This window comes from Emys orbicularis, chromosome 12, assembly GCF_028017835.1.
Source record: "Emys orbicularis isolate rEmyOrb1 chromosome 12, rEmyOrb1.hap1, whole genome shotgun sequence".
NCBI classification, from domain to species: Eukaryota; Metazoa; Chordata; order Testudines; family Emydidae; genus Emys; species Emys orbicularis.
Genome location: NC_088694.1, coordinates 6,360,858 through 6,387,409, shown reverse-complemented (window position 1 = coordinate 6,387,409; position 26,552 = coordinate 6,360,858). Strand labels below are relative to the sequence as shown.

Below are 26,552 nucleotides of genomic sequence, written 5' to 3'. Positions count from 1 at the left end.
CAGGGCCGGCTCTAGGCACCAGCGTTCCAAGCATGTGCTTGGGGTGGCACTTTTCAAGGGGCGGCATTTTGGCCCTTTGGGGGCAGCACGCCATTTTTTTTTGTTTTTGTTTTTGTTTTTGCTTCGGCAGCAGCACTCCAGCTTTTTTTTTTTTTTTTTGCTTAGGGCGGCAAAAAACCTGGAGCCGGCCCTGGGATCTATGGTAGGAGTGTGAGGGGGATGGTTGTGAAGTGACTGCCTTTCACCTGAGCTCTACTACAAGGACTGTCTGTATAAACCACTGTTTCCATGGGAAACAGAATTCCAGCAAAATGAACTCATAAAGCCAAACCTGTATGATCCTGCATGTAAACCATAAAACACCCAAACATGGGGGAAATGCCCACTTTCCACTGCACAGGGTGGCTGAGAAGTGGAGAATCTATACAGGGAGACCATGCCAGCCTCTGCATGTCATGGAGCCAAGTCTTTAGGTGGTCACTCCATGGGAGAGCAGAGGGCTTGTGGGAGGGGCACTGGCAAAGGCCTCGACTGGAACTGCACAGATATAATGGACTAAAACTCTGTGTTATGATTGGCTGGGCGCAGAGCTGCGATGTAGTTTTAATAGCTGGGCAAGGGAGGGGAGGATTCGCTGCCACCCTTCCCCAGCATGCATACAGTTACCTTGCACAAGGCTCTCTTACCGAATCTTAGCACCGGGGACTAGAATTTACTCCATCGTGAGAGGCCGTAATGATGCCATGTTAGAAACCAAGGATGGCCGCACTAGCATTCACAGCTTGAGCCCAACCACACCCTGAGGTTGAAAGGAGTTGACTTCACCCCTCCCAGTGATCTGCCCCCGTCAAGTGTCAAACCCTGACAAGGGAACACCTGCTAGAGAAATCCGCCTATTAGAGAGTCAACGGAGCAACCTTGAGCCACTGAGCTGAGAGGCACCACATGCTTCTTAGCATGGTAGCCAATACTTACAGGTACGTCTGCTTGCACAAAAGGTTGGTGGGTTTTTCATTGACATGGTAGAGAGGAAATGGATCAAATCCACCAATGAAATCAACTGAAAGAAATCAAAACCCAAATAATAATAAATAAATAAAAAAAAACATATGGCAGGGATGGCGACAGGAAAGCTGGTGCATGGCATGACTTAACAGAAAATGGTGCAAAGAACAGAAAGATGATTACCAACAGCCCTTCGTTTGGCACTTATCTATGTACATGGGACCTAATACAGACTGGCTATAAAGACCACTCAACCTAGACCTCTTGGGAAAGGAAACTGTTCAGTGTGTCAAGTATCAGAGGGGTAGCCGTGTTAGTCTGAATCTGTAAAAAGCAACAGAGGGTCCTGTGGCACCTTTAAGACTAACAGAAGTATTGGAGCATAAGCTTTCGTGGGTAAAAACCTCACTTCTTCAGAACATCTGATCTGAAGAAGTGAGGTTTTTACCCACGAAAGCTTATGCTCCAATACTTCTGTTAGTCTTAAAGGTGCCACAGGACCCTCTGTTGCTTTGTTCAGTGTGTGAACTCCAGCTACTGCAGAATTTTCAAACATGGGGGTGGGGAACACCTGAGTCACCCCTCCCCACTTCAAATCATCATCACGTTGTGTCACAGCGCATCAGCCATGAGTGGACAAAGCAGACCGTGGCCTTTCAGAAATGTGCTAACAGAAAGACTCTGAGCGATGATAAGGGAGTGGATGTCTGCATGAAAGCAGGTAGCAAGCAATATCTCTGAAGGTTGTCTCCCCACGGGTGATTTGCTTGCTTGTAGGAAAACAAGACAGTGACAGCAGCAACTGGTTTATTATAAACCACCCTAGTGCCCACGAACTTGATGGTTTTCAGATTTCTTCAATTTGATTTCTTTTAAATCCATAAAAATATTTAAAATGCTTCCTTTTCCCAATGCTCAAATAATGACAATGGAACTGGTCAAAGGACTTTTTACGACACAATTTCCCTGCTGCCCATTATCAGAGTTTTCCAGATGACCTGACTGGGAAAATTTCTCAGGGTTCTTCTAAAATTAATCATATTTTTAGACTATGTGGCTCCAACAATATATTTAAAGATTAAGGTTGGGATTTTCAAAGGAAAATATGGGAGTTAAATTTCAGTGGGGCTTGGTTATCTAACTCTCTTGGGCTCCTTTGACAATTCTACCTAGAACATTTTGTAGATGTTCAACTTAAGGAAGATTCTCATAGAGAATGCCAGACTGGATCAGACATGCTCCACCCAGTCCAAGTATCTGATCTCCTACAGCGACTATAATACCAAGTAGTATAGGAAGTTATGGAATATTCTCTCCATAGGGAAAGTTTCTTCTTAAATCCCATCAGTTAGAATGTGGTTTACGCCCTGAAGTAAGAAAGTTTATATCCCTTCCAAACACATTTTTTAAAAATATAACTCTAGATATTCTCATTAACCATATAACCATTCCATTTTTCTTTCCTGAAGGTGGCACTGTTCTTTTAAGCTTCAGTTACATATTTTTAATATGTAAATTTGGTATGGTAATTTTATTAAATATTTTGTCAACACACAACCTAAAATAGAAAGAGAAGCATGAAAAACATTACAAAAATGTTTAAAAATATTTAGAAATTGAATTCCTCAGCAGCCACCCAAATCTTTGTTCTGACAGACAGCAGGACACTGCTGTTGTGACATTGGAATGACTAGAATATAGGTAACATTTTCAAAAACACATAAGCGACATAGGACCCTAATCCCAATGACTTTCAATGATACATAGGTTCCTAGGGCCAGATTTTAAAGGAATTCAGATGCCTAACTCTCACTGATTTCAAAATACCTTTAAAAAAACTGGCCTCTACCTGCCTAAGTCACTTTTGAAAAATAAGATGTAGGCACTCAAGTCAGTTAGGTGCTTTTCAAAATGTTCCCTGATAACTTCAAAAATAAAAATTGGCCAAGATTTTCAAAAGTGATTTTCTAAAGTTTTGGTTGCCTCTGTTTTTGTGTATCCAACACCAGAGATATTAAAGAGGCCTGTCTTTCTGAAAATGCCTATCACCTGCTCCCTGAAAATACGTTTTCTCAAGTTTGGCATCTAACAACTGAGGCACCCAAAATCCTAATCATTTTATAAAATCCTGATCGTAATTCACTGGTGATACCATCCATAGATTGCACATCTAAAACACTCTTGCCCACAATCCAGGGTTAGTGGATCCCATTGCTGTTTTTTCTCATGAAAATCACGTTAGCACTGGCCTCCTGATTAATGTGTCTCAGCACTCATAATTACTTCATGCTGCACATCAAAGGAACATTTAAAAGAAACTACAAATGGAAGAGAAAATTAAAACGCAGTTCAAATTTGTTCAGGTCACTGGAAGGATCTACTGCTGTGACTGTGAAATATTGATGGTGTGTCATTGTTAATTATTCAAGCTGGCATTTCAACGCTGAGCCTGAGAAACTGGGATGGAGCAGAATTTTAAAAATTCTGAAATTAACAGCAGTATGTTTCTAAATAATTCATTCTACTTGTAATGGCTTCTGGTGATGAAACCATTGTATTTAAACCATGTTTTTAAAAATAGTATTTAAAGTAACATTGAATCTAAAGCCCTTTGGGTAAAACATACAGATGACATTCTTAGTGAGAGAGGGGAAAAGATGATGGAGCAAACCTTGTTTTTCATTACTTATAATACAGGCCTTTGTTAAACAGCTAGCTAGCTTTAAGCAAGTAATCAGTAAAGCCACTGTGGTCGATACAGCCACACAGGAAGCAAGAGAGAAATAGAGAGGACAAGCCAGACTAGTAGTATATCTCATTAAACCCATTTGAAATAAACTTTCTCACTTACCTTCTAACATCTAATTCAAACCCATTATTTTTCAGCAAACACCCTTGGCAGCGAATCTTTATAGGATAAAGCTTCTCACATTAATGTGAAGGGCTAGAAGCCTCAAAGAAGTAACACTGGTATATAAAGCCTTTGGGTCAGTTCCTCGGTTGAAGTAAATTGGTGTAAGTCCATTGATTTGAACAGCACTATGCTGACTCACACCAGCTGAGGATCTAACCCAAAGAAACACACTTCTAAAGAGAACATCCTATATTGCTATTTAGAATCAATGGACCCAATCTTTGTGCGCCTAAAATCATGTGGTTCAATGGGAGTTTTGGAAATGCAGGAAAAGGCTACATGTAGGTGGGTAAATCCAGCTGACCTATAATCAAAGTGGCTTTCCTTTGGCTCTCTGCTTTCCTTTGGCACTGTAAAATTGAACCCTAAGTACCTAAGAGAATTGCAGATCAAGCATAAGGAGAATTAGTTCATTCATCTTCTCTACAGTCCAGGTACAGGACCACCTCTGTTTTGCAAGTTAAATGCTCAGTTCAGTTATTTGTCAATATTCTTGCCCTCTATTTTATCCTGAGCTTATATCATGAAGTGCACAGGGCATGGCCTTCCTGCTCAGTTGAACATACTGGACCTGATTCTCCATTCACTTACAACCAAGTTTACACTGTTGATACTCCACTGATCTCAATGGCATTATTCCTAATCAACACCAGTGTAAAAGGAGAATCAGTTCCCCTGTTTCTGTCTCTAATACCCAGACATGATCAGTGGACAAAGCCAAACCTTTGTGCTAAAATAATCAGAGAAGACGATATGGGAGTTCAAGACAGAGGAGAGGATCTCACGGTAAATTTGTCCTTGTCAGGCAGATGTTACAGTGATGCCATTTATGTGGTGAGATGGAAAGATTGATAAGAAAATGTCATCTCACTTCCCCTGACCTTCCTCCCCTTCATTCACTGGCTGAAGGCCTATAGCACTAGCTCACGAGACAACATCCTTGAGAGAGAGAGAAAGAGAGAGAGTGGTTTTTTTACAAAAACGGTTGCCCAGGAATCTGTTGATGAATACTTACAGCTGTCCTCTTCTTCTGTAAAAACACTGACAACGTAACAGGCATAGACAAAGCCCACCAGCTGGAAAACAGAGAGAAGAAATCATTCAGCACTTTTACAGCCAGACTTCAGCAGCCACCACTGGAATGGTGAAACCAAGTAAAATTTGCCGCAAGGTATGCAGTGCAGGAGTCAGACTGTGAGGGCATATTTCTCCCTAAATTCTTTCCAAAAAAAATCACAAGCACCACTCACAATCCCAGAGCAGCAGGATACTTCTGCTAACATAATCAGTACTGAAATGACAGTTTAAATGGCAACATTGAATCTATGTTATCACTGAGCTTCAGAGTTAACACCTGACTGAGATGAGTCATTCACACCTTATGTTCACCCCACTCTGAGAGCTATTGTTTCAGGTTCTCTGTCTGCAGACAGCACTGCTTAGGTCACATTTAGGTTTTCTTCCCCATAAGGACTGGAAACATTTCTTTTTGATGCCGATGCCAAAGAAGTACTGGTACAATGTGCCAGACAGTATCCACTTCATACAACCCCTTCTACAATAGCAGTCAAATAGACACATGGAAGAATACGGATTTCACTATTGAACAGGATGCAAGGGGAGGAGAACTCATTGGCTAAATCATCCTATAGATATGGTCAAGCCTTTAGGGGGTAAGTTAAGAGATAACTACCTTGGTATTATCCATCAAGAGAATGGGACCAAGTTCTGTTTTGCTTTCATAGAATATCAGGGTTGGACGGGACCTCAGGAGGTCAACTAGTCCAACCCCCTGCTCAAAGCAGGACCAATCCCCAGACAGATTTTTGCCCCAGATCCCTAAATGGCCCCCTCAGGGATTGAACTCATAACCCTGGGTTTAGCAGGCCAATGCTCAAACCACTGGGCTATCCCTCCCCCCCTTTGTAGGTAGAGGAGATGGACAATTACTTTTGAAATGAACCATAAATGTGGGACTACTTTGGCTGTTTAATGTAGTGACACTGAACTCTCTTAGGGCAGGTCTACACTAACCCCCTAATTCGAACTAAGGTACGCAACTTCAGCTACGTGAATAACGTAGCTGAAGTTCGAAGTACCTTAGTTCGAACTTACCTCGGTCCACACGCGGCAGGCAGGCTCCCCCGTCGACTCCGCGGTACTCCTCTCGCCAAGCAAGAGTACCGCAGTCGACGGCGAGCACTTCCGGGTTCGACTTATCGCGTCCAGACAAGACGCGATAAGTCAAACCCAGAAGTTCGATCGCTCGCCGCCGAACTACCGGGTAAGTGTAGACCTACCCTTAGACTTGGAAATGGAGAAATGATTGGAAGGAACAGTGAGGAAACGTAGGGCAAGATGCAGAGTCAGACTCCATGTCCATACAAGGGAGTAAGAAGAAACCCCACACTTCTTAAAGCCCTGCTGGGGCTCCCAGACCTTGGGTCCAGGTGCACAGCAGAATCTGGGGTTGTTTACTCCCTCCCAGAAGCAGGTTGGGTGGGAAATGGGCAGGATCTTGACTCCACCTCCTCTACTCACTGGCCAGAGGAGCTGAACCAGTGGGTGGTGCTTCATAATTCATGGGGTAGTATAGGCCAGCTTTAAATTACTATCTCCTGTGAGGAAGCAGGGAAGGAAGAATGACTCAGTGGGGTGTCTCTGGAGTCACAATGCCTCCTGAAGCTGCTCCTGACTTGGTGCTGTTTACACATTGCTCATTGCCCAGAGTCAGGCCTAAAGTAAGAAAACAGACTTGAAATTTCAAAACTAAAGTGGACCATCACCTCAGAACCTCAAAACAATTTTAAAAAACCCACACAGAGGCTCACCACTTTGGGGACAGTTCATAGAAGCTCTAAAATGTGCCAGACCCTGTTGTCCTCATGTTCAGCAGCAAGGAAATACCCAGCTTGAGTAAGGAAGGAAGAATCTGGCCCTAACAGAATGATCCTGGTTCAGCAGATTTGTATTTTGCTCTGTTTTCTGTTGATCAAATATCTCCTCCGCGCCTAGTATTGTGTCCTTACATAACACTCCAGTTAGCAAGATCTTGGTTGACACTAACCATATTATTAAAGTTATTGTGAGCCACAATTATTTGTTTTCCACCGTGAACTCAATGCTCTTTAACAAGAGTTAGAATGTGGCAAACAATGTCTCACTCCAAGGGAAGACAGAATGATGCATGGAAGGACTCAGAAAGTGGAGTCCATTCATTTTTAATATGACAGAAAAATACATCACACCAGAAAACAAAGGCAGAATAATGAGATTTCTATTGAGGGATTATAAGACTTGCTTGTGTGCTGCAGCTCTCTGAAGACAAGAAACACCTTAGCTGGAGGAAACTAAGTAATTATTTTTACAGCACCACCAAACCTTCTGTCATAACTATAAAAGGAAGGGTAACAGCTCTCTGTGTACAGTACTAAAATCCCTCCTGGTCAGAGACTCTAAAATCCTTTTACCTGTAAAGGGTTAAGAAGCTCGGGTAACCTGGCTGACACCTGACCCAGAGGACCAATAAGGGGACAAGATACTTTCAAATCTTGGGGGGGGAAAGGCTTTTGTGTGTGTCCTTTGTTTGAGGGGTTGTTCGCTCTTGGGACTGAGAGGGACCAGACATCAATCCAGGTTCTCCCCATCTTTCTAAACAAGTCTCTCTTATTTCAAAATTGTAAGTAAAAGCCAGGCAAGGCGTCTTAGATTTACTTTGTTTTCTCAACTTGTAAATGTACCTTTTACTAAAGTGCTTATCTTGTTTGCTATACTTTGAACCTAAGACAGAGGGGATTCCTCTGAGCTCTTTAAGTTTGATTACCCTGTAAAGTTATTTTCCATACTGATTTTGCAGAGATGATTTTTACCTTTTGCTTTAATTAAAAGCCTTCTTTTTTAAAACCTGATTGATTTCTCCTTGTTTTAAGATCCAAAGGGGGTTTGGATCTGTATTCACCAGGAGTTGGTGAAAGGAAGGAGGGGGGAAGGGTCAATCTCTCCTTGTTTAAGATCCAAGCAGTTTGGATCTGTATTCACCAGGGAATTGGTGAAAGGTTTCTCAAGGCTTCCCAGGGAGGGAATCCATCGAGAATGGTGGCAGCGGGACCAGAGCTAAGCTGGTAGATAAGCTTAGCAGTTTTCATGCAGGCCCCTACATTTGTACCCTAAAGTTCAAAGTAGGGATACAGCCTTGACATGGTGGCAGCGGTGGGATCGTTTTAAACCCAAAAGCCGGTAAGATTTTTTTTTCCTTCTAGCTGCTTGGAAAGCAGAGCTGAAGGTAGATGCATATCTTATCTCTCCTTGCCTGAAGGCAGAGGTGTTAAGTTTTTTTTTAACAAGGTCCTTTGTTAAGAGAACGGTTCAATCAGTGAGCAAACTTTGATCTAGTAAAGATAATTTACAAGCTGAATTGTTTTTTTTTTTCTTTTTACATCCTCGGGAGTAGCTTGTTAGAAAGTCTCTGTTAACTCAGCAGCACTCAGCAGGAGCCTGAGCTAAGTACATCCCAGTTTCAGTCAACTGCAGAGGGGTGTGACCCAGCACAAGAAAACCAGGAAAATGACTACCAAAGAAGAAAAAGCTAAAGAGGAGGCCCACAAGAAAGCTATGGAGCTGAAAGAAAAAGAGATAGAGCTGAGAGACAGAGAAGAGAAAGCCAAAGAGGGGGCCCACAAGAGAGAGATGGAGCTGAGAGACAGAGAAGAGAAAGCCCAAGAGGAGGCCCATAAAAGAGAGATGGAGCTGAGAGAAAGAGAAGAAAAAGCCAAACAGAAGGCCCATAAAAGAGAGATGGAGCTGAAAGAAAAAGAGATGGAACTGGAAGCAGCAAGGACTAGGCAGGGTGCATCAGACCATCCTAACAACTCCTCTCCAGGTACCACTTCCCATCCCAGGAAATTCCCCACCTACAAGGCAGGCGATGATACTGAGGCCTTCTTAGAAAATTTTGAAAGGGCCTGCCTTGGATACAACATCCCTTCAACCCAGTACATGGTAGAGCTGAGGCCGCAGCTCAGTGGACCCTTAGCAGAGGTGGCGGCTGAAATGCCTAAGGAACACATGAACAGTTATGAACTTTTTAAAAACAAGGCCAGAATCAGAATGGGGCTAACACCTGAGCATGCCCGTCGGCGGTTCAGAGCCCTAAGGTGGAAACCTGATGTGTCATTTACCCGACATGCCTACCACATTGGGAAAAATTGGGATGCCTGGATATCAGGAGCAAATGTTAAATCTACGGAAGAGTTGCCCTTCCTATTGCAAATGGAGCAGTTTTTAGAGGGTGTTCCTGAGGAAATAGAAAGGTACATCCTAGATGGAAAGCCCAAAACTGTAACCGAGGCGGGGGAGATTGGAGCCAAATGGGTGGAGGTGACAGAAAAGAAAAAAGCTAGTAGCAGTTGGAGCGAATATCAGAAGGGGCAAGCCGAAACAAAACCTTATCACCGGGGACAACCCAAGACCCCACCCACATCCCAAGGGAAACCCCAGATGCCTTCTCACCCCACCACACCAGTCTCCAGCAACCAACATCGCCCCGGTAATACCTTAGCAGGGCGATGTTTTAAATGTAATGAACTGGGGCACATAAAGGCTCACTGCCCCAAGAACCCCAACCGATTACAGTTCATTACACCCCAATCACACCAAAGAACCCCAGACCCAGATGCCTCTCTCATACCCTCGGAGCGAAGGGAAACCTTGAGAGTGGGTGGAAAGAAGGTTATCGCTTGGAGGGACACTGGGGCACAAGTGTCAACTATTCACCAATCCCTAGTGGACCCCAAACTCATCAACCCAGAGGCTACAGTGACAATTCAACCCTTCGTGTCACAGTCTGTAACCTTGCCTACAGCCAAGTTGCATGTCCAGTACAAGGGCTGGTCAGGAATGTGGACTTTTGCAGTCTATGACAATTATCCCATTCCCATCCTGCTGGGGGAAGACTTGGCCTACCATGTGAAGCTAGCCAAGAGGGTGGGAATAGTCACCCGCAGCCAGGCTAAGCAAGCTTTCACCATCCCTGTTCCTGAGCCGTCCACCAGGACCCCGTCTGTGTTACCGGAGACCCAAACACAGGTGGTGGAACCGGATCCCCTGCCAACGACTGCAACAGCCGTAGTGGATCCAATCCCAGAGACCCAGCCAAAGCCAGTCCCAGAACCGGAACTGGCAACGCAACCAGCACCAAAACCATTGCCAGCACTGAGTCCAGCGCTTGCAACCCCGTCTACAACTCCAATGCCAGAGGACACCAGCGAGCCTAAACTGGCGGAAGCAGCAGATAACCCTACCCAAGAGGCTCAGCCAGAGCCTGAAATACCACATAGTGCACCAGCGGACAGCGGTTCACAGTCAATGGAAAAAGCCCCAGCACCTGCATCGCTTCCAGAGGGACCAAGCCCCAGTCCACAGTCCAAGGAGGAACTGATGTCTCCAGCATCAAGGGAACAGTTCCAGGCCGAGCAGGAAGCAGATGACAGCCTTCAAAAAGCTTGGGAGGCGGCACGGAGCACCCCACCGCCTCTCAGCTCTTCTAACCGATCCCGGTTTGTTGTAGAAAAAGGACTTTTATACAAGGAGACTCTTTCTGGTGGGCACCAGGAAGACTGGCATCCTCAAAGACAGTTGGTAGTTCCCACTAAGTATCGGGTAAAGCTCTTGAGCTTAGCCCATGATCATCCCAGTGGCCATTCTGGGGAGAACAGAACCAAAGACCGGTTGGGGAAGTCCTTCCACTGGGAGGGAATGGGCAAGGACGTTGCTAATTATGTCCGGTCTTGTGAGGTGTGCCAACGAGTGGGAAAGCCCCAAGACCAGGTTAAAGCCCCTCTCCAGCCACTACCCATAATTGAGGTCCCATTTCAGCGAGTAGCTGTGGATATTCTGGGTCCTTTCCCAAAGAAGACACCCAGAGGAAAGCAGTACGTACTGACTTTCATGGATTTTGCTACCCGATGGCCGGAAGCTGTACCCTTAAGCAACACCAAGACTAAAAGTGTGTGCCAGGCATTAGCAGACATTTTTGCCAGGGTAGGGTGGCCCTCCGACATACTTACAGATTCGGGAACTAATTTCCTGGCAGGGAACATGAAAAACCTGTGGAAAGCTCATGGGGTGAATCACTTGGTTGCCACCCCTCATCACCATCAAACCAATGGTCTGGTGGAGAGGTTTAATGGAACTTTGGGGGCCATGATACGTAAATTCGTAAATGAACACTCCAATGATTGGGACCTAGTGTTGCAGCAGTTGCTTTTTGCCTACAGGGCTGTACCACATCCCAGTTTAGGGTTTTCACCATTTGAACTTGTGTATGGCCGCGAGGTTAAGGGGCCATTACAGTTGGTGAAGCAGCAATGGGAGGGGTTTACGCCTTCTCCAGGAACTAACATTCTAGACTTTGTAAGCAACCTACAAAACACCCTCCGACACTCTTTAGCCCTTGCTAAAGAAAACCTAAAGGATGCTCAGGAAGAGCAAAAGGCCTGGTATGATAAACATTCCAGAGAACGGTCCTTCAAAGTAGGAGACCAAGTCATGGTCTTAAAGGCGCTCCAGGCCCATAAAATGGAAGCGTCGTGGGAAGGACCATTCACGGTCCAGGAGCGCCTAGGAGCTGTTAACTATCTCATAGCCTCCCCCACCTCCAACATAAAGCCTAAGGTATACCATGTTAATTCTCTTAAGCCCTTTTATTCTAGAAAATTAAACGTTTGCCAGTTTACAGCCCAGGAAACTAATGACGCGGAGTGGCCTGCAGGTGTCTACTATGAAGGAAAAAGGAATGGTGGCGTGGAAGAGGTGAACCTCTCCACGACCCTGGGACGTCTGCAGCGACAGCAGATAAAGGAGATGTGCACAAGCTTTGCACCGATTTTCTCAGCCACTCCAGGACGGACCGAACGGGCATACCACTCCATTGACACAGGTAATGCTCACCCAATTAGAACCCCACCCTACCGGGAGTCACCTCATGCCCAAGCGGCTATACAAAGGGAGATCCAGGACATGCTACAGATGGGTATAATCCGCCCCTCTACCGGTGCATGGGCATCTCCAGTGGTTCTAGTTCCCAAACCAGATGGGGAAATACGCTTTTGCGTGGACTACCGTAAGCTAAATGCTGTAACTCGTCCTGACAACTATCCAATGCCACGCACAGATGAGCTATTGGAAAAATTGGGACATGCCCAATTCATCTCTACTTTAGACTTAACCAAAGGGTACTGGCAAGTACCACTAGATGAACCCGCTAAGGAAAGGTCAGCCTTCGTCACCCAGGCAGGGGTGTATGAATTCAATGTACTCCCTTTCGGGTTGCGAAATGCACCCGCCACCTTCCAAAGACTTGTAGATGGTCTCCTAGCAGGATTGGGAGAATCTGCAGTTGCCTACCTCGATGATGTGGCCATTTTTTCTGATTCATGGACAAAACACCTGGAGCACCTGAAAAAAGTCTTCGAGCGCATCCGGCAGGCAGGACTAACTGTTAAGGCTAAAAAGTGTCAAATAGGCCAAAACAGAGTGACGTACCTGGGGCACCAGGTGGGTCAAGGAACTATAAATCCCCTACAGGCCAAAGTGGATGCTATCCAAAAGTGGCCGGTTCCAAAGTCAAAGAAACAGGTCCAATCCTTCTTAGGCTTGGCCGGATATTATAGGCGATTTGTACCACACTACAGCCAAATCGCCGCCCCGCTGACAGACCTAACCAGAAAAAAACAGCCAAATGCAGTTCAGTGGACTGATAAGTGTCAAAAGGCCTTTAACCAGCTTAAGGCAACACTCATGTCTGACCCTGTGCTAAGGGCCCCAGACTTTGACAAACCGTTCCTAGTAACCACAGATGCTTCCGAGCGAGGCGTGGGAGCAGTTTTAATGCAGGAAGGACCGGATCAAGAATTCCATCCTGTCGTGTTTCTCAGCAAGAAACTGTCTGAGAGGGAAAGCCACTGGTCAATCAGCGAAAAGGAATGCTACGCCATTGTGTACGCGCTGGAAAAGCTACGCCCATATGTTTGGGGACGGCGGTTCCAACTACAAACAGACCATGCTGCGCTACAGTGGCTTCATACCGCCAAGGGAAATAACAAAAAACTTCTTCGGTGGAGTTTAGCTCTCCAAGATTTTGATTTTGAAATACAACACATTTCGGGAGCTTCTAACAAAGTGGCTGATGCACTCTCCCGGGAAAGTTTCCCAGAGTTAACTGGTTAACAATTGTTTTTGGAATGAAACATATTGTTAGTTTTTATATAATCAGTAGTATGTCTAAAGGTACGTGTGTCTTATTAACTCTGTTTTCTCCTAGAGCTCCAGGAAAGAAATCACAGCCAGTGTGGAACCAAACGTCCAACACTATCTGTGATTTGGGGGGCGTGTCATAACTATAAAAGGAAGGGTAACAGCTCTCTGTGTACAGTACTAAAATCCCTCCTGGTCAGAGACTCTAAAATCCTTTTACCTGTAAAGGGTTAAGAAGCTCGGGTAACCTGGCTGACACCTGACCCAGAGGACCAATAAGGGGACAAGATACTTTCAAATCTTGGGGGGGGAAAGGCTTTTGTGTGTGTCCTTTGTTTGAGGGGTTGTTCGCTCTTGGGACTGAGAGGGACCAGACATCAATCCAGGTTCTCCCCATCTTTCTAAACAAGTCTCTCTTATTTCAAAATTGTAAGTAAAAGCCAGGCAAGGCGTCTTAGATTTACTTTGTTTTCTCAACTTGTAAATGTACCTTTTACTAAAGTGCTTATCTTGTTTGCTATACTTTGAACCTAAGACAGAGGGGATTCCTCTGAGCTCTTTAAGTTTGATTACCCTGTAAAGTTATTTTCCATACTGATTTTGCAGAGATGATTTTTACCTTTTGCTTTAATTAAAAGCCTTCTTTTTTAAAACCTGATTGATTTCTCCTTGTTTTAAGATCCAAAGGGGGTTTGGATCTGTATTCACCAGGAGTTGGTGAAAGGAAGGAGGGGGGAAGGGTCAATCTCTCCTTGTTTAAGATCCAAGCAGTTTGGATCTGTATTCACCAGGGAATTGGTGAAAGGTTTCTCAAGGCTTCCCAGGGAGGGAATCCATCGAGAATGGTGGCAGCGGGACCAGAGCTAAGCTGGTAGATAAGCTTAGCAGTTTTCATGCAGGCCCCTACATTTGTACCCTAAAGTTCAAAGTAGGGATACAGCCTTGACACCTTCTATTTCTTTTAAACTTCCTATTAAAAGTTAAAAGCAACAACAGAACCATCAGTTTGCTCTCTTGAGCCTTGTCTCGTTCCATGGAGGTACAGTCCAGAACTGTCGTGATGGAGAGACAGCTTGCATCACTCACTTATTTTCTTGCTGCATAGTTTCCAAGAGAGGGCTACTTTACCCCTTAGTCTCCATTAACTACAGTTTACTTAACTCAGAAAAGAAGCCAACCAGTTGCAATGGCAATCAGAAAACCACATGACATACAAAACTAATTATGCCTGGGGAGCTTTCAGAGAGTTACCTGTTTAAGTGGCGCCACTGCTCTCTACAGGCATATGAGAAAAGAAGAATGAATAAGAGTTTTCTTCTGATTGCTTTTCTTTGTTTGTATTATGTTAACAGGGAAAAAAGACGTATCTTTTTTTTTTGGTTTTGGGGTGTTTGTTTTGTTTTGCTTGTTTAAATTTGCGTTTGTTGAAGGAGAGAAATGTACCTGGAACTGACCATGGTGCTGAATAAAGGCAGCAAGTCATACTCCTTTATTAAATTAGGCAATATATATGGCTATTAGATAAGGGACAAATAAAAGCTATTTGTGCGACTACACTCCAAATGGCTTATGAGCATTTCTCCATGCAAGACTCTCCCATTGGTCCCTCTAGTGTGTCACTGATCCATGCTTTTCAAGTTTGGGGTGACTGAAGTCAGAGTGCTGGCACCATCTTATGGATAGGATCTCTTGATCAATCCCTAGAATGGAGAATTCAGGTGTGATTAAGGTGCAGATCCTCCTTTGTTACTTCTCCTCAAAGGTCCAAAGGTCATTTACCTCTTCTCGGGCTGAACTTCAGTGAATTATCCAGGAGCTAAGATTCTAAAGTGTCTAAGCAAAGCAAACATTTATAAGTAAATTAAGAGATCATCAAATTAAAGATAAATACTTTGAAGAAACATATTTAGATTAATTGAAATAGCTCCTTTTACAAAAAATATGCTCTTATCTTTAGCATGCTATGTCTGTTAATTTCTCATGTCTTCCCTCTTTCATTCCAGCATCTCTGATCTCCAGTCCTAGGCATTAGTGACCTACAATCTGTTGTCTACTGAGGATCTAAAGAGAACTGGAATGATAGGAAGTAGGGCCAGTTAATATCAGGATGACAAAATGTCCCACTGTTTTCTGGTTTGCACCAACATCCATTGTTCGCTTGATCCATGAGACTTAAAGTTGAACATCACAATACAATTGGGCAAGGACAGGTATTTAAAATTTAATCACCGTTACAAAGATAAGCATCTTTGATGCAAATTTTTATAACTTCCTGTGTCTTTGAAATGATGGTAAGAACCTGGAGACTTCTATTTATTAATTTCTTAGTATGTTAGAGGTGAGTTTTGGCTTTTGGTTACAGCAGCGAGCCAGGACCCCTGGGTTTTATTCCTAGATGTAACATTGACTCACTGTGTGGCTGTGGACAATCACAGTTGGTGTAAGTTTATCAATCTGTAGAATGTACATAATAAGTAAGTCACATATGTCACACGATTACCTGGAGTCAAATGAAAACCATCTATTTCACATGAGTGATGTGAGACTTGACTAATAGATGTATGATGCTCTTTGAAATCCCATAATAAGAGGTACATATGAGGCATTATTATTTAGGACCTGATTTTTCAAAGCACAAAAAGTCTAGGACTGCATGCACAAGTGTGTGAGCATTTCTAATCTGCACATGCTATTACCATCTCTGTGGATATGTCTACACATGGAGCTAGGGGTACAATTCCTAGCTCACACAGACATGCTCATGCTAGCTGGTATTGAGCTACTGTGCTAAAAATATGGTGTAGCCACAACTGCACGGGCAGTGGCAAGCACCAGCATGGGCTAGCTGTGCTGAGTACATACCCATGGGGTTCCGGCACATTTGTACCTGGGGTCGCTAGCCCATATCATCGCTTGCTGTGTATCATGGCTACACGACTATTTTTAGTGTGTTAGCTCAGTGAGAGCTAGCATGAGTATATCTACATGAACTGGGAATCCCACCCCCACTTCATATTGTATGCCTGTGTGCAAATTTGACCTTTGATAGAGGTCTCTCTGGCTGTTTGCACATACAGAACTCTGATGTGTGTGCATTCATGTAATTCCAGGTTCAGATTCAGAGCACAAATACACACACACACAAACCCCCATACAGGGCCTGACCTTAGTGGGCTTTGAAAATCCTGCCTTTAGTATTTTATAGGGATCAGTATAAAATAATAATGATAAAGCCAACGCATTGGACACTCACTAAAACATCCAGGAATGGGTATTGCATATCTACTGCTTATCCTGATTCACAGGAGATTCCAGGTAGGCCTTCTTGTATCCTCATACGTTGCCATCATAGAATCATAGGACTGGAAGGGACCTTGAGAGGTCATCTAGTCCAGTCCCCTGCACTCATGGCAGGACTAAGTATTATCTAGACCATCCCTGACAGGTGTTTGTCCAACCTGCTCTTAAAAATCTCCAATGATGGAGATTCCACAACCTCCCTAGGCAATTTATTCAAGTGCTTAACCACCCTGACAGGAAGTTTTTCCTACTGTTCAGCCTAAACCTCCCATGCTGCAATTTAAGCCCATTGCTTCTTGTCCTATCCTCAGAGGTTAAGAAGAACAATTTTTCTCCTGTCTCCTTGTAACAACCTTTTATGTACTTGAAAACGGTTATCATGTCCCCCCTCAGTCTTCTCTTGTCATGGTCTTGTCCAACTGTGAATTTTGGATTAACAGTCATGCCAAACTTGGTTCCTAATGGTGCGTACTCCATATAATACACAGATAAACCTGATCTCAAGTTGTTACTTCTGTCATCTGCGTCAGAGAGGTCCAGGGCAGCATTAAGAACGAGAATGAATTATCTCGCACAATGAAGGTAGAATTCACATAAATGCTTATATCAGTCATGCCACTAGAGTCAACCTGTTAAACCTCCTAAAAACTTGTTCCACAATTAAGAGGTATTGAGCTAGCAATAAAGGCGGCTAGGAAGTTTTCTTTGCAAAAAAATTTACCTCCCCCCTCCCACTAAAACACCCCTTCTCCATATAGCAGGAAAAAACAAACAAACAAAACAGTGGACAAAATGAACTTTACCAGATCTCCTAATCCCAAATCCTTGGAAGCCTGAGTCGTCTTTCTATTTCTGTTTTTCCCTCGACATTATTTCAACATAGCCTGCTTTGTGTTTCAAATTTACTCTGTTTTGACCTTATAACCCATGACTTTGTGGCATGGATTTCATCAATTATAAATTACTGTTTATTCAATGACTTATTTCCGTTTTCTCTAAAAAGGTTACATTAGCCTCCCTGCTTAGCCGGAAGGGGGAAGTTTCTGGAGCGGAGGGAGGAGGGACATACAATATAAATGTGTACTGCATTTTCATGTTGCCTGAACTAAGCTATAATTAAACCTTTCACTTCAGGGATAAAGTGAACTCCTGGGATCTACACTATGTCTTGCCTCATGCATGAATTATGAATGAAATAAAGCCAATAGAGATGAAATAAAAATTCCCATCACCAAGTCTGCTTTCAGCGAGAGAGTCTGCTTGACTGTGGGCTGAGTTAACTCCAAAAGGCTCAAAGCTTTTAAAGTGGATTCATTGCTAATTGTTTCTTCACCGAACTTGAGAATTAGGGGATGGGTTTATTCCATTTCACGTGTAATGAATACAAATCCTTCGAAAGAATTAAAATCGTAGTGTGACAAACAGCCCTGTTTTTAATAATGTGCTTAACTGGACTGCCAGGGGTTCATGTTCTTTTAAGATACCCAGGCTGTTAGGAGGAACATCACTGGAATTCTGGGATTTCCGAATTAGGAGAAAGACGTGTGTGTGGCACTCTGAACAAAGCCTCAAAGACACCAGATTTCACCTCATGGCTCTTTACAATGTTGGGTGGAATAAGTAGGATGGGAGGGAATTCAGCGGGCAAGCCACTGCATCAGGAGACCCACCATGGATAGCAGTTGTTCATTTACATCACAGAAGCCTCAGGAGAGAAGTCAAAGATCATGGCTGTATTTCACTCCTGTGTAGGATGCTAGCTCAAGGCTCACCTGCCACTTAGACTGGGCTGAAGTGAGACCTATCGCAAGCCCTACAGTCACATTAGACTGTGACAGAGAAAGAGATGCAAGATTATACTCTCCCATTAGACATTGTTCCTTGCCCTTCAGGGTACACTCTTCAATCTGAAAAACCAAGGAAAGCAGTGGATTAAACACTACTGAAGCCACCTCAAGACGAACAGGGGAGAAAGCAAGAAGGCCCACTGGATGGTAACAATAATGGAAAGGGACACTTTTGTGAGAACACATTCCATAGAGCAGCTTTGCACACAAAGCCCCACCACACATTTTTGATGCTAGAGAAATTCAAGGAGAATGGTGAATAGGCACCAGGACAAAAGGACAGGGGGAAGGGTTTGTATGTTTCTTTGGTGCAGAATAGAAAAACTATTCAGTTGCTGTTAAACATGTAAAGGCTCTAACAAAAACATCCTCCAGCTACAACTGGGATAGATCTGATTTGCTGAAATTTAATTTTTGCCTCAGCAGGGAGGGGAGGGAGAGGCAGGAAGAGAATTTACACCATTTTGATCTATTAGCTTCTTTTATAGCATCATCCATCAAGGTGTTTGCCTACATGAGAAAATGTTCCAAGGTTGATGTATACAGGGAAATATCAAGAGCAGACTCAGGACAGAGGGAGGAAGAAATATGAAAATAATCAAGAATCAATGGTGATTTTAGTGGCACATGAGAGACTGTGGCCTTTAATGGGGTTAGGTTGGACTCCCCACCAGTTGTAACAGCTTTTGGGGTAAGTTAATTATTTATGCTAAAATTTAGTACCTCACTTGTTTCCAACTAGATTAAGCAATTGAGTTCCAGGAAATCTTGGATTTATTATTATCTGTATTAGCATAGCACCTACAAGTCCTAGTCATTGACTAGGACCCCACTGTGCTAGGCATCGTACACAAAGATGTCTAGAGAGGATGCAATCACAGAATCTCATTCTCCACTTGCACCAGTTTTACAATGGTGTAACTTAAATGCAGCAATTCCTGATTTATACCAATGTAAGTGAGAAGAGCATCAGGCCCAAGGTCTCTGGAGGATGATTCCTCTCACAATGCTCATTCAAAAGTGCTGCCAGTAGAAGCAGCAGCAGCTGGGCATTTATCCCTCCTCCCCCATCTGATTGGCAGCTGCAGAAGTGTAAGAGAGGAGCAAGGCAAAGGATTCATTATGGCCTCAGGAATGACAGAGTGATAGAAAGCTTACAGGTGCCACACTTCAAATTAGAACCAGTTGTGGCAGAAGAGCCCCATTTTCACCACCTCTAAAACCTAAAGGAAGTGAACAGAAAAAGCATTGCAGATGGCCAAGCAGCAATGGATTGAAAGTAGTTTTCTCCATAAAATGCATAGGGGGCGATCCCCCTTTATTAACTTCCTCCCAGCACATGCTGTGTCACAGCCCCATTTACCTTTATTAATACAACATCACAGATGTGCATCTTTGACTGATAAATAAAAGACAATGGGTCAAATATTGCTCTTAATTTCTCTGGTATAATCTGGATTCACACTAGTGTAATTGAGAGCAGAACCTAGAATCCTGTTCCTTCCCCAGAATGGTTACAATTTGAGCATGTTGGGAATTTTCCTTCTGAATTATTTTTGATGAAAAATGCAGTTTCAGCAAAATCTTTTTTTTTTTTTTTGCAAAAATTAAGATTTTGCTAAATTTTTTCAAATGTCCTCCAGGAAAATCAAAACAAAATATTTTGTTTCAGGTCAGTTCCAAATACTTGGGTTTGCTGATACTGTCACACAACATTTAGTTTTGAGTCAGTTCAACATTAAACTGCATTTTCCTATGGTAGTGCCTTGTCTCACAGGAATTGTAGTTTAGATGCCTGATGCCCCCATTCTCTCTAATGGGCCAGGCTCTCTAACTGGCCGGACTACATGTTCTATGATGCTACAGAATCTCCCCTTTGACCAAGCAGTGTGGTGCATCATGGGAGTCACATGGCCACAAATGTATCATAAGAGATATAGTCCAGCCATGGTAAAATAGTTTAATGTTGAAATGACTTGAAATGAAACATTTTGAGTCAGTTCAGCAAAGCGAAATGAAAGGTTCAGTTTGGGAATATTGAAATTTTTAATTTTGATCAAAAAAGCATGAACAAAACATTTTGCCATTTACAAACCAAAGTTTTTCATTCTGTGAAAAATTTCAGTCTTTCAACTTTTTGTCCTAATTTGGAATGAAAACAAATGTTAGACCATCCAAATTCCCCCTGGGACAGAAATTCGCATTTTCACTCAACTCTAAATACAACCTAGGGAAGACAAGATGTTAACATACCATGGATACGAACACAATAAAAGGAGAGGCTACAATGACATCACATGGTCGCTTAGGCTGGTGATGCACACTGTCTTAAGAGATCCAAAGTATTGTTTTGGTTTTAGATACTATTATTTTGAGGTTTGTAAGCCTCACGGTTGATGTGTATTGATTGAGGAGAAACTTGAAAGAGGAGAAGGTGGAAGCATGACAGATGGGCTGAAACAGAAAGTGTTCCTGTCCAGCTAAACCTAGTCAGCTGTGGAGCTTTTTAGGGCTAGCTTCAGAGGAGAAAGAGAGAAGCTGCAATTCAGCTAGAAAGCTCTGAAGACAGAAGTCCTACTTCTGTTGCTTTGTGCTTTTAAACAATTCTGCTCTTTGGCATTAATGCTTTAAGTTGCATGAAGGGAACATGTCCAGAGAGCAAGAGCACTTTGGCGGTGCTTTTTGGTTGCACAAGAACCCTATAAAAATAAAATCCCAGAGTTTTTTTGCAAGTTACCCGGGGGGGGGGGAGGGGGAAGGTCAGTGATGTAAAATGACACTAAGCTATTGCTCTAAGTCCTCCAAGAATGCTCTTGTGCTTTAGCCTCTGCTGCTGTTTCCCCAGATAACCTCAGCACCAGCTTCCTCCAAGGCATGCAAGTATCCAATTAAGCCTTTTATTAGGAACACATGTCATAGCCAGGTGGGTTCAATCAGCCAGTCAAACAGCCTGGGAAACAACAGGCTGCAGAACAGAAGAAATGATGCATCTCGGTTGTCCCACACATCAGCTTCTTTTATTATGAAAGTCTGTTATCACAGACAAATGGATGGAGGAGGACGCTGAGCTGGGACCCCTAACCTAATCCTGTGGCGGTTAGAAGACACGCTTATTTTATACATAGCGTGCAGTTTGCTTTGAGTGATGCCAGTATAGCCGAAACACAAGTAGGGGATCATTAAGGTAGGCTTGGCAATAGACCAAGGCCTAAACAAGGCTGTCACCAGTCTTGGGCTGCTTTTGGGTGCCTCCTACTGTACAAGCACTGAAAAATCCACAGGCCATCCCCATCTGCCTAAGTACGGGTCTTTGTGATACCAATTGAGTTAAATAGCCCACCTGTGTTTGAAGGGGATGGGACTCTTGGCTCCCACTCCCCTAGTCTCTTTTATATATGCTCAGATTCTGTATTCCCCAAAGGGGTTGAGGGTAGTGGCACCAACTGCCTGATGGCTCTCTTTGGGGCTTGCCAAACCTATTCGACCTGGCCAGCGTACCAGGCTTATTATCTCCTTGTAGGCATGGGGAGGAGAGGAGAGGGGGATGGTAAATGACCCTCCTGAGTGTGGCTCCCCTGAAGGCTTCCAGGAGACTACCTTGGGAGCAGGACAGCCACCCTCTGTTCTCTTCCAAAGCTGCCCAGCAACTGCTAGGACAGGGGTCGGCAACCTCTGGTACGCGGCTCGCCAGGGTAAGCACCCTGGCGGGCCGGGCCAGTTTGTTTACCTGCTGCGTCAGCAGGTTCGGCCGATCGCGGCTCCCACTGGCTGCGGTTCGCCGCTCCGGGCCAATGGGGGTGGCGGGAAGCGGTGCGGGCCGAGGGATGTGCTGGCCGCGGCTTCCCGCCACCCCCATTGGGCCAGAGCGGTGAACCGCGGCCAGTGGGAGCCACAATCGGCTGAACCTGCCGACGCGGCAGGTAAACAAACTGGCCCGGCCCGCCAGGATGCTTACCCTGGCGAGCCGCGTGCCAGAGGTTGCCGACCCCTGTGCTAGGACCTTCCTGCTTTTCAGCCCTTATTCCACCCTGATATGATTGACAGGGCTGGAGGGATGGGGCCAGGGTTGCCAACAGCCGCTCTTTAACTCCTCCTTCGTGGGTGTGGGGTTGATACACCCTCTCACAGAAGCCTAGCAGTTAAGAGTTTGCTAGCATAAAACTTAGCATAAGTAAGTGACCTAGGGTTATAACCTTTGGCAATAAGAGCGTTTTCATAAACAATTGCAAGGAACAAAATAATGCAGGCTTAATGGAATTTTAGGGGTTTTTTGAGTAACATGTACCCTTGCAGCTATCCACACTGACACACTGGAAATACTGATCAAAATACTGATGCAAATAGCTATATCAACATTCAGAAACCCAGTTATGGTTACCTGGATAGCCACATATGGAGAGAGGACTGAGACCTAATTAAATATGGTAATAGATATGCTGATGTGTAAACAAAGGGTCTAAAAACTGATGCATGGATGCTGACCAGTGGTTCATCAGAATGTTGTAGTAAGCAACAGCCACCACTGTCATTACCACTTAGGGTGACATGCACTTACTGATCAATTTGGTCTTTGTTTTCATCAGTCCATGATGTTCTGAATACGTCAGCTTTGTGGATTGCTCTCTTCTTTATATCCATTTATTTGCTCAGTATTTTTCACTTGTGGATGAGCATGGTTCTTGATTCAAATTGTTAGGTCTCCCTGTGTATCCAACCAATCTCAAAATTCAACCTGAATAAAATTTTCTTAAGTAGCCATTTGAGTGTTGAACCTGTTATTTGTAAAAGTAGTAACTCAGATTTATCATTGACTACAAGGAGCAAGAGGAAAGACAAGGGAGGGTAGAATGCCCAATGAAGCTGGAAAACTAGAGCCGGTCCCACCCCACCCCCCTTTTGCAAAGTTCTGCCCTGTGGGCATGAACTATTCAAAGCTACATTCAAACCCTCCCTTTCATTCTTGCTTGTGACAAGAGCAGCAGAGCAGAGAGTCTCTGCCAAGACCCCATCTCTTTTCTCCATGAGACAGAAGTACTGTAGGTTTCATTTCTAGCTTGAGAGTCAGTTGATCATGTTTGCCCTCTCACAAACATGGGATGGGGGACGTAGGAGGGAAGAGGGGAAGACATTAATTTCTCGATCATTCTTGAGTTTCTGGAAAGCTCTTGCTGGCTGGAGAAAAAGGGATTGTGATCAGATATCCAAAGCTACAACCCACAGCGTTTGATTTCCTGACCTTTTTTGCTCTCAGGATGCAATTATTATCAGTGAAAATGTAACACTTGCCATCAGCAAAACATGTCTTGACTTGCTTTCCACTGTAACATCTGCTGTCAACCTTTGCGTTGCCATTTTCTTGGGAACCTTCCAAGCTGTCATTTTGAATGAAAGCAGCAGACAGGCAGGCAGAAAATTCTCCCTGTTGGGGAGACATTTCCAACCTCCATCCCATGCCATGGACCTTTGGAAAAAGCCCATCCCTCCCCACTCCCAGAGCTGCCATATGGACAGACCAAAAGTAGGCCAGGTATTTAAAACAGAAAATGAACCTCCAACTGCTGCCTGGCAAGTTGGGGAGTTGTACGGTGGACATTTGCTAAATTGGAAAACAAAGCAACTTTTTTTTTTTTTTTTTTTTTTGCAGATGACTAGGACAAATATTATTTCTGCTGCATTTTTATGGCTTTGGTATGGGCAGGCGGCACACTGACAGTAAATGAACTAACCTGCATATGCTAGTATAAAGTCACTGCTTAAGATGTATGTTTCCATTAAGCATCTCTCTCCACTATGTCCCTTCACAATGTCCTTTGTTCTGGTATATTTCAGTGGGTTGGTTGGGATTAGAGGTATAGCCCCACTTTTCTGTCACATAACGCAGTATTCATTCTGTCATGATAGTATCTATGCCCTTTTCACTTTCGAGACATGGCGTCAAATCCTGACTGAATGACATTTGGAAAGGAGTCTGATGAATTCTTAAATTAGGCCCTAACAGATATTTGTGCAGATCAAGAAACAATCACATCTCATCACAACTGACAGTCTTTGGCCTGGATGCTGACCTCATTCACTCCGGATAAAGTTGGAAGCAACTCCATTAACATCATGGAGTTCGCCCAGTAGAATTTGCCACAAGTGAGATCAGAATCAGGTCTTTAGTGTCTGTTTTCTTCCAACAGAGGCCCAGGATTGGAAGAGCTGGGTGACATAGTCAGGAACATAGTGCATTAGCAGAGCTATACAGGAACGCTTCTATGGCACTCACTCACCCTGGGTGAAATTCATCCTGAGTAAAGATGGGGTTCATGAAGAGCAGCTACACAGGGGATTTGACCTTTTTATCCTGTGAGCAGGGCTCAGGGCAGTTCCACAACTGCTATTTCAGCCCACTGGTTTGCATGGAACATTTTTTTTCCATAATAAGGTCAAATTTAATGAGGGGGGGATGTTTTCTGGGATGAATCAACCTTCCCTCAGGGGGAGTACACAGCAATGTTACTGTGCCTCAGTGCTCCTGAGGAATAATTATCTCCCGAGGATTGGACACGTGGTCACGTCTTATTTGTTAACGAATATGAATTTCATATCACTGAAGCTGAAACAGATATTTCTAAAGCTGCTGAACAAACCCCACAAACACAGGAGAGGAGGCTTTGGGTCCCCCACCCCACCGCTGTGAGGTACTGAGCATTCAGTTCTCATAGATGCCTGACAGACAAGGAGGGAACAAGGTCAGAGCCTTTGCTGCATCTCCCCGTTCTTCAGTTCTTAGGGAGACATGATCAATAATACAAATATATATATATATATTTACTTTCTGTCTGCAGCACTGAGGCCTGCAAAGCATTCTGGGAGGGACAGCAGCCTATAATAAAATCTGCCTGAAAATGAGATAAAGAGAATAGCAAAACTATTGGCAAGGTTCAAAGAGTTTGGTTCTCAGAGACTAAACAGGGAAAGGACTAGCAGTAGTCGGCTATTTTCAGGCAGTGCCTGATTGAAATAATGAAAAGCCCTTTAAGGTTTCCTTTCTGCTCTCTCTTCAAGGGAAAGCTATCTAGTGTCCAGTAAGATTATATGAGCACTTCAGGGTCCCCAGGAGATACAGGCCTGGGGCTTTAATATTCCACCTTTACTACAGGAAAGGTATGTCCCTTTTACAGAAACTCACCATGTACGTCAGGAAATCCCTAGCAGGAGCTGTAGGGACTTCTGCACACAAAGGTGCTTGAGCTTGTATCCCAGTTTCGGGGCTCAGGATGCACAAAAGTAGGATAGGAATCCTCTAAGGTTTACGGAATGGGGGGAAACAACTTATAAATATTTGCCCCAAACCCATTAATTTCTTGCCCAACCTCAATCAATTTCCTCTCTCCATCTGGCAAGCTGAGAACACTCACTCTGAACTCATGCTCCCTTACGCATTTGCAAATCACTACATGAACTTACAGTGCTCTGTAAAAAAAAGTTAAGTAGTATCAGTATACCTAGCTCAGAGGCAGGGGCTGTAACTCTGCCTGCTGTGTTTTGTTGTGGCAATCTATCTTGGGGCCTCAGCCCTAAGTTATCAAGATCCTATAAAACCAGAGCCAATCCTAAGCATAACATAGGTCCTGCCATTTGTTGACTGAGCCCTTCTCCTTAAGTCTGCCCCTGGGAGGACTTTGATGTTTCTTAAGTCAGCCAGAGGGAATGCTATTAAGTGAGGTATGACACTTCTGCTCTCTCATGGGTTCAACGTTCAGCCTCCAGAGCACACCTATCATTGGTTGGCCCGGAAACCAATGAACTAAGAAACAAAGCTTTGGTTTTCTTTATGGCAGTGCTGGGAACTACCAGGAGAACACTGGTCAGTAAAACATCCGTGAGTAACATTCAGACTAACAGTCCTTCATAAAAAGGGCATATTCCCTTGAAATATGCACTGTGTTCCAGCACGCATGGGGTTACATTTCTCACGTCCTCCTTTCTCATGCATACAAGCCAATGTCAGGTGCAGCCAAACCTGTCATTTGAAGCACCCCAATGGGTTAAAGCACAGTTCCCAGCTCTAGTAGAACGTGTATGTATTTAAAGCCGCCAGACTAACAAAGCAAAGCAGATTAAAAAGATGTGATGCAACTACAAAATGCATGAGCACCAGTGGAAATAAAGAAGACAATGGACCTTTTGTTTCAATTAATTTCACATGCAAATGAGAAACAATTAATTAATGGGGAACATTAAGGACA

General features: G+C 43.9%; 1 protein-coding gene across 1 annotated transcript in view; it reads right to left on the bottom strand.

Moving 5' to 3' along the window:
- Positions 1-971: 971 nt before the first annotated feature.
- The window catches only part of NKAIN4 (sodium/potassium transporting ATPase interacting 4), an 85,026-nt gene continuing 59,445 nt past the window's right edge, over positions 972-26,552 (bottom strand). Inside the window, exons 5-6 of the mRNA XM_065414744.1 lie at positions 4,935-4,995; positions 972-1,060 (exon numbers count right to left, since the gene is read on the bottom strand). Coding sequence (XP_065270816.1) covers positions 972-1,060; positions 4,935-4,995 — 150 coding nt within the window. The remainder of the gene's footprint in view (positions 1,061-4,934; positions 4,996-26,552) is intronic.